The sequence below is a fragment of the Euwallacea similis genome, chromosome 3 (assembly GCF_039881205.1).
Source record: "Euwallacea similis isolate ESF13 chromosome 3, ESF131.1, whole genome shotgun sequence".
Taxonomy (NCBI): Eukaryota; Metazoa; Arthropoda; class Insecta; order Coleoptera; family Curculionidae; genus Euwallacea; species Euwallacea similis.
The window spans coordinates 2,539,232-2,551,182 of NC_089611.1; the positions used below are offsets into that span (position 1 = coordinate 2,539,232).

General features: G+C 34.5%; 3 protein-coding genes across 3 annotated transcripts; 2 read left to right on the forward strand and 1 right to left on the reverse strand.

The window, feature by feature from the left end:
- The first annotated feature begins 476 nt into the window (after positions 1 to 476).
- On the forward strand, positions 477 to 1,566 carry LOC136420032 (rab-like protein 3). Its single transcript, XM_066406695.1, has one exon. The coding sequence runs from the start codon at positions 549 to 551 to the stop codon at positions 1,266 to 1,268; it is 720 nt and encodes a 239-aa protein (XP_066262792.1). The 5' UTR covers positions 477 to 548; the 3' UTR covers positions 1,269 to 1,566.
- LOC136419689 (uncharacterized) lies at positions 1,387 to 2,618 on the reverse strand. Its single transcript, XM_066406216.1, has 4 exons — positions 2,551 to 2,618; positions 2,374 to 2,494; positions 1,872 to 2,315; positions 1,387 to 1,816 (listed from the first exon to the last, which is right to left on the reverse strand). Exons 1-4 carry the CDS (start codon positions 2,570 to 2,572, stop codon positions 1,387 to 1,389), a joined length of 1,017 nt encoding a protein of 338 aa, XP_066262313.1. The 5' UTR covers positions 2,573 to 2,618.
- Positions 2,619 to 10,188: 7,570 nt separating this feature from the next.
- LOC136419690 (uncharacterized) lies at positions 10,189 to 11,370 on the forward strand. The gene is made up of 4 exons (XM_066406217.1): positions 10,189 to 10,310; positions 10,408 to 10,614; positions 10,668 to 10,904; positions 10,959 to 11,370. The coding sequence occupies exons 1-4, from the start codon at positions 10,216 to 10,218 to the stop codon at positions 11,368 to 11,370; spliced, it is 951 nt and encodes a 316-aa protein (XP_066262314.1). The 5' UTR covers positions 10,189 to 10,215.
- The last annotated feature ends 581 nt before the right edge of the window (positions 11,371 to 11,951 follow it).

Sequence of the window (11,951 nt, forward strand, 5' to 3'; positions counted from 1 at the left end):
AAGAGTGCTGATAAATATTTTGGAGTTTCCTTTATATTGCTGAGCTGTATGAATTAGATAACCTCCAATGGTGATCAAACAGGATACAGTGATGATTTTACAAGACAAACAAAACTCTCTTTTAGGGGGTTTATGGAGTTTGTCCATAATTTTTAATATACGAAAATTCAATTCACCTCATTAAACATTTAATGGAAGAATATGAACATACGAAAGAGTCGAGACGGCTGATGGAAAAGTTTAAAATAATAATATTGATTACTGCTAGGGATGCCATTATGTAAGAAATTTGGCAACGTTAATGTCGGCCATTTTACATATTTATTTTGGTTGTTAGTTCCAGGCAGAGACATTCTTTACACTGTTGTCATCACTGTTTGATAGCTCAGTTCCCATATGTGTTTGATTGCATCAAAATACATCAGTAAAAAATTTAACCTTACATTCCAACATAAAGTAAATATAAATAAGCTACCCCTAATTTCTAATGATTACAACTTTAATTTATAACTAAACCACAAACCAGTGTCACAAACCCAAACCAAGAAATGACATCCATAGAACGCGTACGCATAATGGTGTTGGGCGACTCGGGAGTGGGCAAAACCTCTTTTGTTCACCTGGCAGCCCACAATGAACCCATCAAAAACCCGAGTTGGACCGTTGGATGTTCGGTTGAGGTGAAATTGCACGAGTATAAAGAAGGCACCCGCGACCAAACCACCTTTTTCGTTGAGTTTTGGGACGTAGGTGGCAGCAAGAACCATCAAAACGCGCGACAAGTCTTCTACAAGCCTTGCCATGGAGCTATTTTAATGCACGACCTGTCTAATCGCAAGAGCGAAAAAAATTTACAAAAATGGCTGAAAGAGCTGTTGGACCATGATATCTCTCAGATTAGTCCTTCTTCTTCAATGAGAAACCAATCAGACCAAGATATGGACGCAGAAAATTTAATGGGGGCCAATAATTTAATGCCAATATTAGTAGTGGGTAGTAAATTAGATCAAGTGGACGATAAGAGTAGGTCTAATGTATCCAATGATAGTTTTAGGTATAAGTATAATGCAGAGGAGATTTTGTTAGATTGTAGATTGGCCAGGTATTTAGCTGCCGGGACTTCTAATGCTGTAAAATTGTCAAGGTTCTATGATAAAGTGATTGAAAATAAGCAGCTTGATAGGGATAGGTCATTTTCAGAAAGATTTGGCAGTACTACTGTGTCATCTATTTATAGCTCAAAGTTTTATTTAACCCACCAAGATTAGCTTATTTATTATTGTAATTTCACCAAATCAGGGCAGCTTAACAAGCTGAGACACGAAGAGATTAAACAATCAGAGTGATCTTGTGAATAATAATAATTTTCTTACTAAAAAAATCATTTTATTCAGGTTTGGTCAAAATCCGAACATGAGAATTCTTAAACCCAAACTTGTAATAAGCCAAAAAAGGGAAGTTTTTCATGAGCCATAAGTCTCTTCTGAGGGTGTGGTTGAAGTACCATCTGAAGGGAGCCCATCTTAGACTATAGAAGATACATATTGTGAAATAAAAAATGCATTTCTCCCACAAAGTTAAAGCCTTAAACATTTTAATCTCATTGTTCTTGTTATTTGTTACTACCATCTTAAGAATGTATATGAAAATGTTGAAATTCAGCATAGGTTGTATAGCCCAGAGGCCGTTTATTAGGAGTTTGATCATTAAGAGCGATTCCTTGTTCATTTGGTTGATTTCAGGAATAAACACTTTGTGGATTAGTTTCTCGCATATTGCTTTAGTTTCCTCCACTGACTCTCGGCAAACATTGAACCTAAAATACCATTTATATAATAATTTAACTCAAATACACTCTAAATTAGACTCGCCGTTCTTCAATTCCAAGTAAATGTCCCACCACTCTCCACAAGTGAATAAACCCTTTCCAGTCTTCGTCACTCACGTTTTGCATTCCCAAAAACTGGTTTCTGTTCAATTGATACCCCATAAAACCGAATTGAGTCAAGGCCATGTCCTTCTGGGAAATCCTCTTTAGGCCAGCCTTGCAACCTGATTTACTAGCAGAGTTGTGCAGGTTTTTGACTTCAGTAATCGATCTCCAAAGCCTTGAACCAGGCTTGAAGTCTGATTCGTACCAAACTGTCATGTGAAAGATGGTGGCTACATATCGTCTATAGGCGGCGAATTCGCTACCTGATTTCTTAGTGTGTACCAGGATGCGCAGAATGGTTGGAATAAAGAGAACGGACATAAGGCCGAAGATTTTGCCTCCGAAGATGGCAAAGTTGTTGGCGTGATAAAAGGACTGTCCGCTATATAAGGTGAGTAGGGTTGAAAAATGGAATTCAACGCAAAAGAGAAGTTCCAGACCTTTTGAATAATTCCTCATTGTAGAATGAAGGAACGTTATCATGTTCTTTGAAAGTTTCAGTGCTGTCGTCGCAGGTAGCTTCAGCTCCTTCAGTCAGAAGCATATGAACAAATTGGTCCGCTTGAAGAAGGAGAGTAAGCCAGTTGTAATTCTTAAGAATTTATGGTGTTTCTTACCTTTTCTTTCTGTTTTTTCCATTACTTTTGGAGATCATTCAAAGGAAGAAGCGATTCTTATTTTTTTCCATATGAAAAATATTAAACCTATTAAAAAAATATAATTTGTGATAGTGGGAAATTATTATTATCTATATGTAGTTTTTGTGAACAGTTATGAGATAATTGTTAGATAAGCATATAAAGATTAGTGCACTTTACTAGTTGATTAATAAATAGGACCACTATGCACTACTATTCAATCAAGGCTACCAGAGGTTCTTTTAATAATAATTAGTTGCATAAACTTGTATGTTTTAGTACACTCGCAGATACGTATGTAGGTACTTACTGGAAATGAAAAAATTGTTTTCGTCGTACTAACTATTTTGTAAGATCAGAAATCAGAACCATGTCTCAATAGAATATTTAAAACCTTTTGTTACTGATACAAAACATAATCTATTGAAATGCTTTCCATGGCCCCACACTGTAATGTCGCGGTTCTTTATCCGCTTTCACTATAATATAGAGAGTGGTACCACGACTGCGTCATTGCGGATTGAAATTGGGGTCACTTATGCGAATAAACTCTTTTTATGCTTAATGAATAATAATCAGAACTTTAAAAAAATGAGTGCTTTAGCTGCAATTTCAAAACTAATTGTATATGAAAGGGAGTGAAACTGCTATTCTTGAGAGTGAAGTTTCCCTTCGCAGTTACGGCAACTATTAAACTTTGTTATTAGTAGATTAATATATATTACCAAAGTGTTTTTTGAGCTCCTTTTTTTATTTCAACGCAACTTACGATCAACCAACTAATTAGATTTTATATTTTAATAAAATTATGTTGTTCAAAATATTCTTGATAATATGGTGAAGAAGAATGTGTTTTTCCGCATATAAATAAACAGAAGATACAATGGTATATTATTACTAATTGTATTGTTTTATCCAAATAGGAGGAGTAACAATCTTGCACTATGACATGGGCTTTGAGGTACCATATTATGGCTCACTTGACATAACATGCCCATTGCGCTTTATTAATACTCGTAGTATGTTTAGGTTATTCGCGAAATTTACCATTTCTGTGTCTGGTAATCCTGTTTGAAAAGAAAATGACGTTGACTTGGAAAACAAACATGTTTTAAAGCAACCCATCGTGAATTATCTCATCAGGTCCTGTATTTTAATATAATGATATTAGTTATATGATTATGGATAATGTGACGAAGGAAAAACTTTGTTTCTCTATGTGTAAATAAGTAAAGGATATAAAGGTATATTATGGCTTGTACTATTATATTGACTAATCGAGTAGACTGATTCAGTCCACTACGACGTGGGGACTACTGGAGCCCACTTGATATAAGGCGCCCGTTGCACCTTACTGGCTCTTAGTATGTTAAGTCTTCTAGCCCGATTACTGCTTTTCTATAGAAGGGTAACTTAAAGTGCCTAAGAGGACGCAGTGTTTCAGATGTTAATGCTTCCCTTTTTTCTAAAAATAATAAGTTACTTATAGAGTAGGAACATAGAAGTTTCATTAATGATATAGTTCTCTCACCTAAAATTGGAAACGAAGAAGGAAAAAGGCAACTTTATCAAGCTTTCATTCAAGACTCCTGGCAGTTTTTCTTCTTAACACAATTTATACTTAGTTTTAAAGGTACTCTCAGAGTGGCTATAACATATAAGGAAAAAATCTGATTGTGGTTTTTGGAAACTTGTACGTGCAAATTTCTGTATAACAGGGAAAAGTTGGTGTTATCAACTGTCGGTGTCGTGTAGAACATGAAGGAGAAACCCGCAAATTAGCATGAGCAAACGGCAGAACGAAAAGTAAACGTAATAGCTGCGTTTTAGATGAAAGTCAATTCGTGATGTCGTTCCTTCATGTGTATACAGTTATTTATATCTTATAATTTAATTAGTTTTCCTTCAGGGATTTAAACACGCGCCATTATCGGGCAGGAAGTTATTTTTATTTTATAACGAATGAAAAAAGATAGAGAGTATATTGAAATTAATCAGACTGTAAATTTTAATTAAATTAGTCTGGGATTTACTTAATCATAATAAAGCAAATCAAAGCAAGAACTTTTTCTTTGATATTCAGTAGATTAAATTTTTTGTGCCCTAAAACGAGACCTAAAGGGCTGAAAAAAGGCAAATTAGTTATGTACATGTAGAGGACTGAAACAAGGAGATGCGATGCGAACCAGAAGACATTTAGTCAACAATATACAGACGTTATTTTTACGACCCGTTGCCAATAACGACGGGCGTTATTGTCACTTTACTATGGTCCGTTGTTCAAGGCAACGGGCCGTAGAAAGAAAACCAGCCATGAAAACAAACAAATAGTTTTAATTTATTTGTGCGTAAAATTCATTTTGGACTCCAAAAAATCCTTTTAAAATTTGTCCGTAAGGTGCACTTTCCTTGGAATTTACTCAAAAAAAAAACTTATCAACAAAATTTCTTTAGCAGAGCGGCGCAGGGTGTTCCAAATAATTGCACACAACTAGAACACCCATTATGTAAATCGTTCACATTTAATCACCTCTTAAAAACAAAAAGGCGAAAAACAATGTTCAGTCATTGAAATTGTAAGTAGTAATATAAATAATAAAACATATAATAATATATAATATATAAATACAGTAGACACTCGATACCGTGAACAAAATAAAACAACGCACGTTCACATTAGCGATTTATTTATGTAATCGGGGGTTAATCTAAATAGAGTGGAAAACAGATTATTGGGTGACAAAAAAGTCTGAAATTTTAGTTTGCTTCTTAGGATTTGTAATTTTTTGCACAAAGGCTGTTTCTCTTAGTCTTTTTAAAGCTATGAGGTCTGTGAAGTCCACACCACTATATTCTGCTCACTGGATTGCAGTATTTAATGCAGTTATAGCGCTGTCCAGTGACACTTTACTTGACATTTTTTGAAAATTCTCGACTACATAAACTTCACATTCTTCTTGGTCGTTTTCACATTCTTTGTCAGCATCATTCAATTCTAATACATCAGTTTCCTTGGATGGGGCATACAAATATACATAAATTACATATGTAATAACAGATTTAAATTGTAAAGATAAATCCCCTACTTGTGGTGCTAGTGTATTTAGAAGATCACAGGATTTGGAGATTAAGCCTGCCTTATCATCGTCCCATCGACGTTTTAAAACAGAAAGAGGTAATTCATCATCGTCATCCTCGGACATTTCAGTGTTCTCTAAAATATTTCTCCAACATTTTGCAATAATTTGTGAATCGAGTCGATTCCAAGCAGCCGTTAAGTTGACAACAGCTTCCTTAATAGTCAAGTTTTTCAATATATCAGTTATGTTTGAATTACTTGCTATAACATCGGCAAGAAGGCTATTCCTGTAATATAATTTTGATCCATATGTTGGATAAGCGGCGTAACGTTAGGTGGAAGAAACATTGTTACTATCTGTCCATCTCCGCTCTTTAATTCTTCTTCGTTTGAATGAGATGGCGCGTTATCTAGCAGAAATAAGGCTTTTATCGGGAGCCCTTTATTTGACAAAAAACGTGTAACCTGTAAAGGAATACGTAAATTTATGCTACGGTTTCAAGAAAAATACACAACAAAATTTACCTGAGGTACAAAGGAATGATGGAACCATTTTTTAAAAATCCACACACAGCAGTCATCCACGCTGTCTTGGAGTGTTCATAATCAAGAGGGCAAGTAAAGTTTTTAAATGACCTTGGATTGGCAGCCTTACCGATAACTAATGGTTTTACTTTATGTCTTCCAGTAGCATTTGTGCAAACTAGTAATGTTATTCGTTGTTTTTCAGTCTTTCGTCCCGGCGCTGTTTTTTCTGCAGATGAAACAAATGTTTTGTCCGGTAGAAGTTTCCAGTATAAGCCCGTTTCGTCAGCATTATAAAGTTGATCTAATGTAATTCCAAGTTTCTGCATTTTATTTTTTAACTGCTTTTTGAAAGGGTCAATAAGTTCCGGTTGGGAAGAAAGTTTTTCCCCGGAAATTTTTAAAAACCGAATTCCAAATCTTTTTTTAAACCTCTGTAGCCATCCCTCACTAGCCGTAAATTCCTTATCAGTTTCCTTTATTTCAGAATGTATGGATTTGGCTTTTTGCTTTATCATTTCTCCGCTTACAACAAAATTTTTATTTCGTTGATTTAGAAACCATTTGTATAGCTGTTTTTCCATTTGTGGTAATCCAGACCCTTCAAGTGTTTTTCTTTTACTTGATCCAACATATGTATCTGTTATTACTCTTAAAACGGTTTCTTTTCTTTGCTTTATTTTGTAAATCGTAGATTTAGCTATAATGTATTTTCTGGATAAATTTGAAACAGTTGCACCTTTACTTAGCTCCTGAATTACAAGAGATTTTTCATGGAGAGTTAAACACTTTGTTTTTTTCAGCGACATTACATATAACAACACGTATTCACTAAACCTTTCGACAACCGTTCAAAAGCAACAGGCAAATGTTGCAATGCAAAAAATGAAACTACAAAGTAAAACAGGGGAAATACCGGGCACGACGGTCGGGCAACCCCGTATTGAGCACGACTGCCAGGGAATCCCCAGAAGTAGTTCCTTCGGTAACGGAAATCATTTGTTCGCGTTATACGGTGGTTAATGTGATAGAAAGATGATTCACGTTATCCGGAGGTTTACGTTATCCGATGTTCACAGTATCGAGTGTTTACTGTATATAATAATAAATATATAAATAATATAGTATATAATATACTACTTCATTATTATACATTACGATAAATAAAAAATATATATCATCATGGTCATAATTAAGTCCCACTAAGACAAGTTAATAGATATTTAGCAGAGATCAGTTCGCAATTCGGACCCATATGGTGGGTATCGCACTTCTACTGCAGTGGTGGTTACGCGCAGAATATTCAACTTCAAATCGCTGGGTACTAATTCTCGTTATTCTTCAGTTAGAGCAATAAAAAGTACCCAAAAAAATATAGATATGTGTTTGAATTCTCCATCGTGCAAGTTCTGCAAATTGAGTGAGGGTGGTACTGAGAATAGATGTGATGAAAGTATACAGCAAGGTGGGTAGTTTAATTAAAATTTTTGGGATGAGAGAAAAAGCATGGGGAACTTTCGGGTATTGAGTCTTAATGTAAAATTGTTCATCGTTTTGCTCGATATTGATTTATTTCTCAGTGAATTGTAACAGAACCCTTCGTGTAATTAATCAATTACATTACAATATCATGTAGCTAATGTATGTTAGCGCGCTTTATTAACGATCAGAATAAGGAGTTTAGTTTTATGTTCAGCTATTTTAGTAAAAATGCGTTAAAGAGCAAAAAAGAACGAAACAGTTTGAATAGTCCCTAAAACGTAGGATGCATATAACGATCTTTTCTTCAAACTCACACGCTCTACCTGAACCGCAGTTTCCTAAACTGACTCAAATTCCCAAATTTGAATTCAAAAGCAGAAAGATATTTACTTAAATTGTAAATGTTGACGTGTTAAAGAGCGCTATGGTATACATAATATACAGAAATCGGTTTTTTATTCGGCATTTTTCTGGCACTCGATTCGTGATCGTAAAGGTTAATGATGATTTTCTATTCTTGGGAGAAAGTTGTAAAACTTGTCTTATCTCTTGCATCAAGAACATTCTTCTCTGCTAAAACGAGAAGAAATTGTCTCATTTTTAAACAGAGTTACGAAACTAAAGCCGCTTTCGTTATGTAACTAATTACGAAATTAATCTTGTTTATTCACTGGTTTACAATAACTGACATTTTGTTAAAATTGGAATTTTTTTTTTTTTCATTTTTTATTCAATCTTACAGATATGTGAAACTTACAAATCACGTGTACCCAGTGTGTACCGCTTGTACGTATTTTTACGTTGTATTCAATCGACCTATAACGTAAATTGTAATTTACTGACACGTATCTCAGTTGCATGCTGTTTTAATCAAATTACTCTTATTACCATCGTTTCTTTAATGAGTTTGTCATTATGTGCAACAGGGACGATGGTGAATTCTAAATGTAATACTTATTTGACTGTATTTTTACAAATTTTCGGTGTCGCTAATGAAAATTGTTGATTTGAGTTATTTAAAAAATAAATAAACCTTGATTTTATATGCAAATGTAAGTGGCAAAATTAAATTCTTGACACAATTACCACACCATTAAAGTGAGGTCAGAATTTTGATGGTCAACCCTTTCTGTTGGGCAATTCTAGTGATTTCTAAAGATTCATTATTTCCATCCTACATATATCCCATGATACAGTGTGATTTAGAACTATAGGATCAAACTTCTAGGGATTGTTCAGTGCAACAATAGAAGTCATTTAAATATAAGAACACATTCGGCAAAGTCTCCCTAAAGCACTACGGCTTTATGATGCTTTAAGACAGTTATGTGCAAAAATGTGTTTTATTGAGTTTTAATATGTTTCATTTTAATTAATTTATACCAAATAACAGTAGAGTAATTGTTCAAAATGTGTTTAGATTTCATATTCAGTATTTGCATCGTCAGTTCGGACAACACTGGATAGGAAGAGGTGGTCCAGTTCTGTGGCCCCTAAGTTACTCGATTTAACATCTTTAGATTTCTTTCTGTCAGAGCATGTAGAGTCTCTGATTTATGAAACGCTAGTAAAAACGGAGCAAGACCTGATTGGACGAATTACTGCGACATTTGAAGTCGTTTAAAATGATTATCTAATTTTTAATGTCCGTTGAAACCACGTATGTCGTTTAAACAGAGGCATTCAAGTTCAAAGACGACATTTTCAATAATCATTGTAGTGTTACTTTGTAGAAACAAATTTAAATAAAATATACTAAAACACATTGTGGCACATAAGTGCCTTAAAGCATTATAAGACTGTGGCGCCTTAGGGAGTCATTTCCGAACATGGGGTCTTATACTCAAAAGTCCTCTATTGTTGCATTAAATAATCCCTAGAAGTTTTATCCTGTAGTTCTGAAATCTTCTTGTATACTTAAGTATCATAAGCATTTTTTGCAAAAGTGCACTAACATTGCTTACCGAATGGAACCCACATACAGTATTCTTCTCCTAAATTTTGGGGTTCTCCTTCGGCTTATCCCAGCGTGTAAAAATACCCGCATTTTAGGTTACACTAAAGGCACATTTGTTCCTAATTTCTTGTTAAATTAGTTCACTTCGGTACATCTGATAATAAAGGAGTTATGGTCACTGGACTACTGGACAAGATTAGCGCATTCTTTCCTTTGTTTAAATCGCACGATTTCTTCCATTAATTGCAAGTGAACTATGGAGTTCCTTTGACACGTAATGTAAATGTTGCCAAGGGAGTCAGTGCTTCAAGATCACAATATTTAGTTTTATCAATAATGTTTCTTTTTAAAGCTATCTAAATTAAGCGCAATGAAGTATCCATTATCCTCAGATCACACTTTAAAAATGAAAACTGCCATATTTGAACAAAAGATTGCTTGACAACATTTACCCTAACTATCAAACGAGATCCAAAGCCTACTTACAACAAATGCTTTCATGACCATCTTGCTTCCTGAGGTTTCACAAAATTTTTCCTGTCAAATAGGCGAAGGAGTTTTTTTTGCAACTTTCTCTCCACAAAAATTCGTAAAAAATATCATGGATAAAGGATTTAAGACAATTTGCGACAATGACATCGAAAGACTCAACAATAACGAACTGCCGCCATTTTACAACGAACAAATGTTCAAAAGGTGAGTTCAAGAACTAATTCCTCGAAGATCCTAAAAATTAAAAGACCAGGCGCGACGTGGGCACCTTTCGTTTCATTTTACACATAGACTTTTTCAGAGGACAGGTATTCTTCTACCAAAACTTATTCGGAATGTGCCTGGGGAATCTCCTGGGTCTCATGGCAGACCTCTCCTGTCAAACGGGATTAGCAGTGCTCATCATGACCAAAATGTCCAGCAGCGATTACAGTGCTTACAAAAGATACGTGTCTACCTTATTTCACATGTTGATTTGGTATGACAGCGAATTCAAATCTGGATCATCGTAAGTATCTCAGAAACTCTTCAGAATCTTGGTCGCAACAGTTTGTTCATTAGATTGTGGGCCTCATTAAAATATGTTAAAATGAAACACAATTTCGCGAGCAAGAAGGCGGCCTCTGTGCTGCAATACCAGTTCAATCAAAGAGACATGGTTCTGGCCCAATGGGGTTTTATGGGAATTGCAGTTTCGAGGCCCGAATTCTTAGGAATTTACGACAAATCCCAGGAAAACTGGAGGTGTTTTGTGCACGTTTGGAGGGTTATTGGTGACATTTTGGGAATCACTGAGGAGTAGGTTGCTTTTTCCAGAATTTACTTTTAATGAAACACCACCTTGATTTGTAGATTTAACATATGCAGAGACTCTCTGGAAGAAACCCGAGCCATATGCAACGAAATCGCTCTTCACGTCTTTAAACCCGAAGTCTCAAAACGTGAAGAGCGCTATATGAAAATGTGCGAACACCTTGTAAATGGTTTATGGTCCTTTAGTCCCATTATTGACTTTAATTCTTTTATGTTTTATTTGAATGCTACTTTAATCAAAAGTACTGAATCAATTTCCGATCAAAATGAGGAGTATCAAAAACTAACTTGGGGCCAAAAGACTCGCCTTCAAATAATTCTTTTTGTGATTGATATTATGAGGTACTCAATAGTGAGAGTTTCCTTGCGATATTTGCAGAAACATGCCTTTTGGGTGGTCAAGCACTGCAACTATTTGTCATGGTGGCAGTTTGGGGTGAACAAAATCTAGGTTAAATGGTTGTTGAGATACTTTGCTCAATTGCGATAACCGAATACTTCATTAAAATATCGAGTTATCAGAATATTTGAAATAAATCTTAAATATTTGTTAAAAAATAATGTATTTCAAATGTATACATTACTTATCTAAGTAAAAATAAATTTAAAAGCTAAGAGATCATTGTTTAGGTTTTACAGGAGAAAGGAATGAAAATGAAATATGTATATTACAAGAAAATATTTACAACTTTTATGTAATTTTAGATTTACAAAAACAGAAAAATAAAAATTGGAAGAAGCTTTTTTCCCACCCTCAAGTCTTAAATAATTAAGAGTTAATTTAGTAAAAATAATTACTACTAGATCTGTATGCAACCAGCAATACATCAATCATTGCATGCAAATTCAGAGCCGAAAATGACGTTCCGCTCTTTTCAAATATCTGTCCCAGTTAAATTTGCGACATAAAAATAATTACTGTCGACATCTTAATTGTACTTTTTTAGTACAATAATAACTTAGTATAAGTTTACAAAATAACTAATTTTCCTTACAACTTCGATAAATTGTAAAATCTGAGCACTAAAAAGG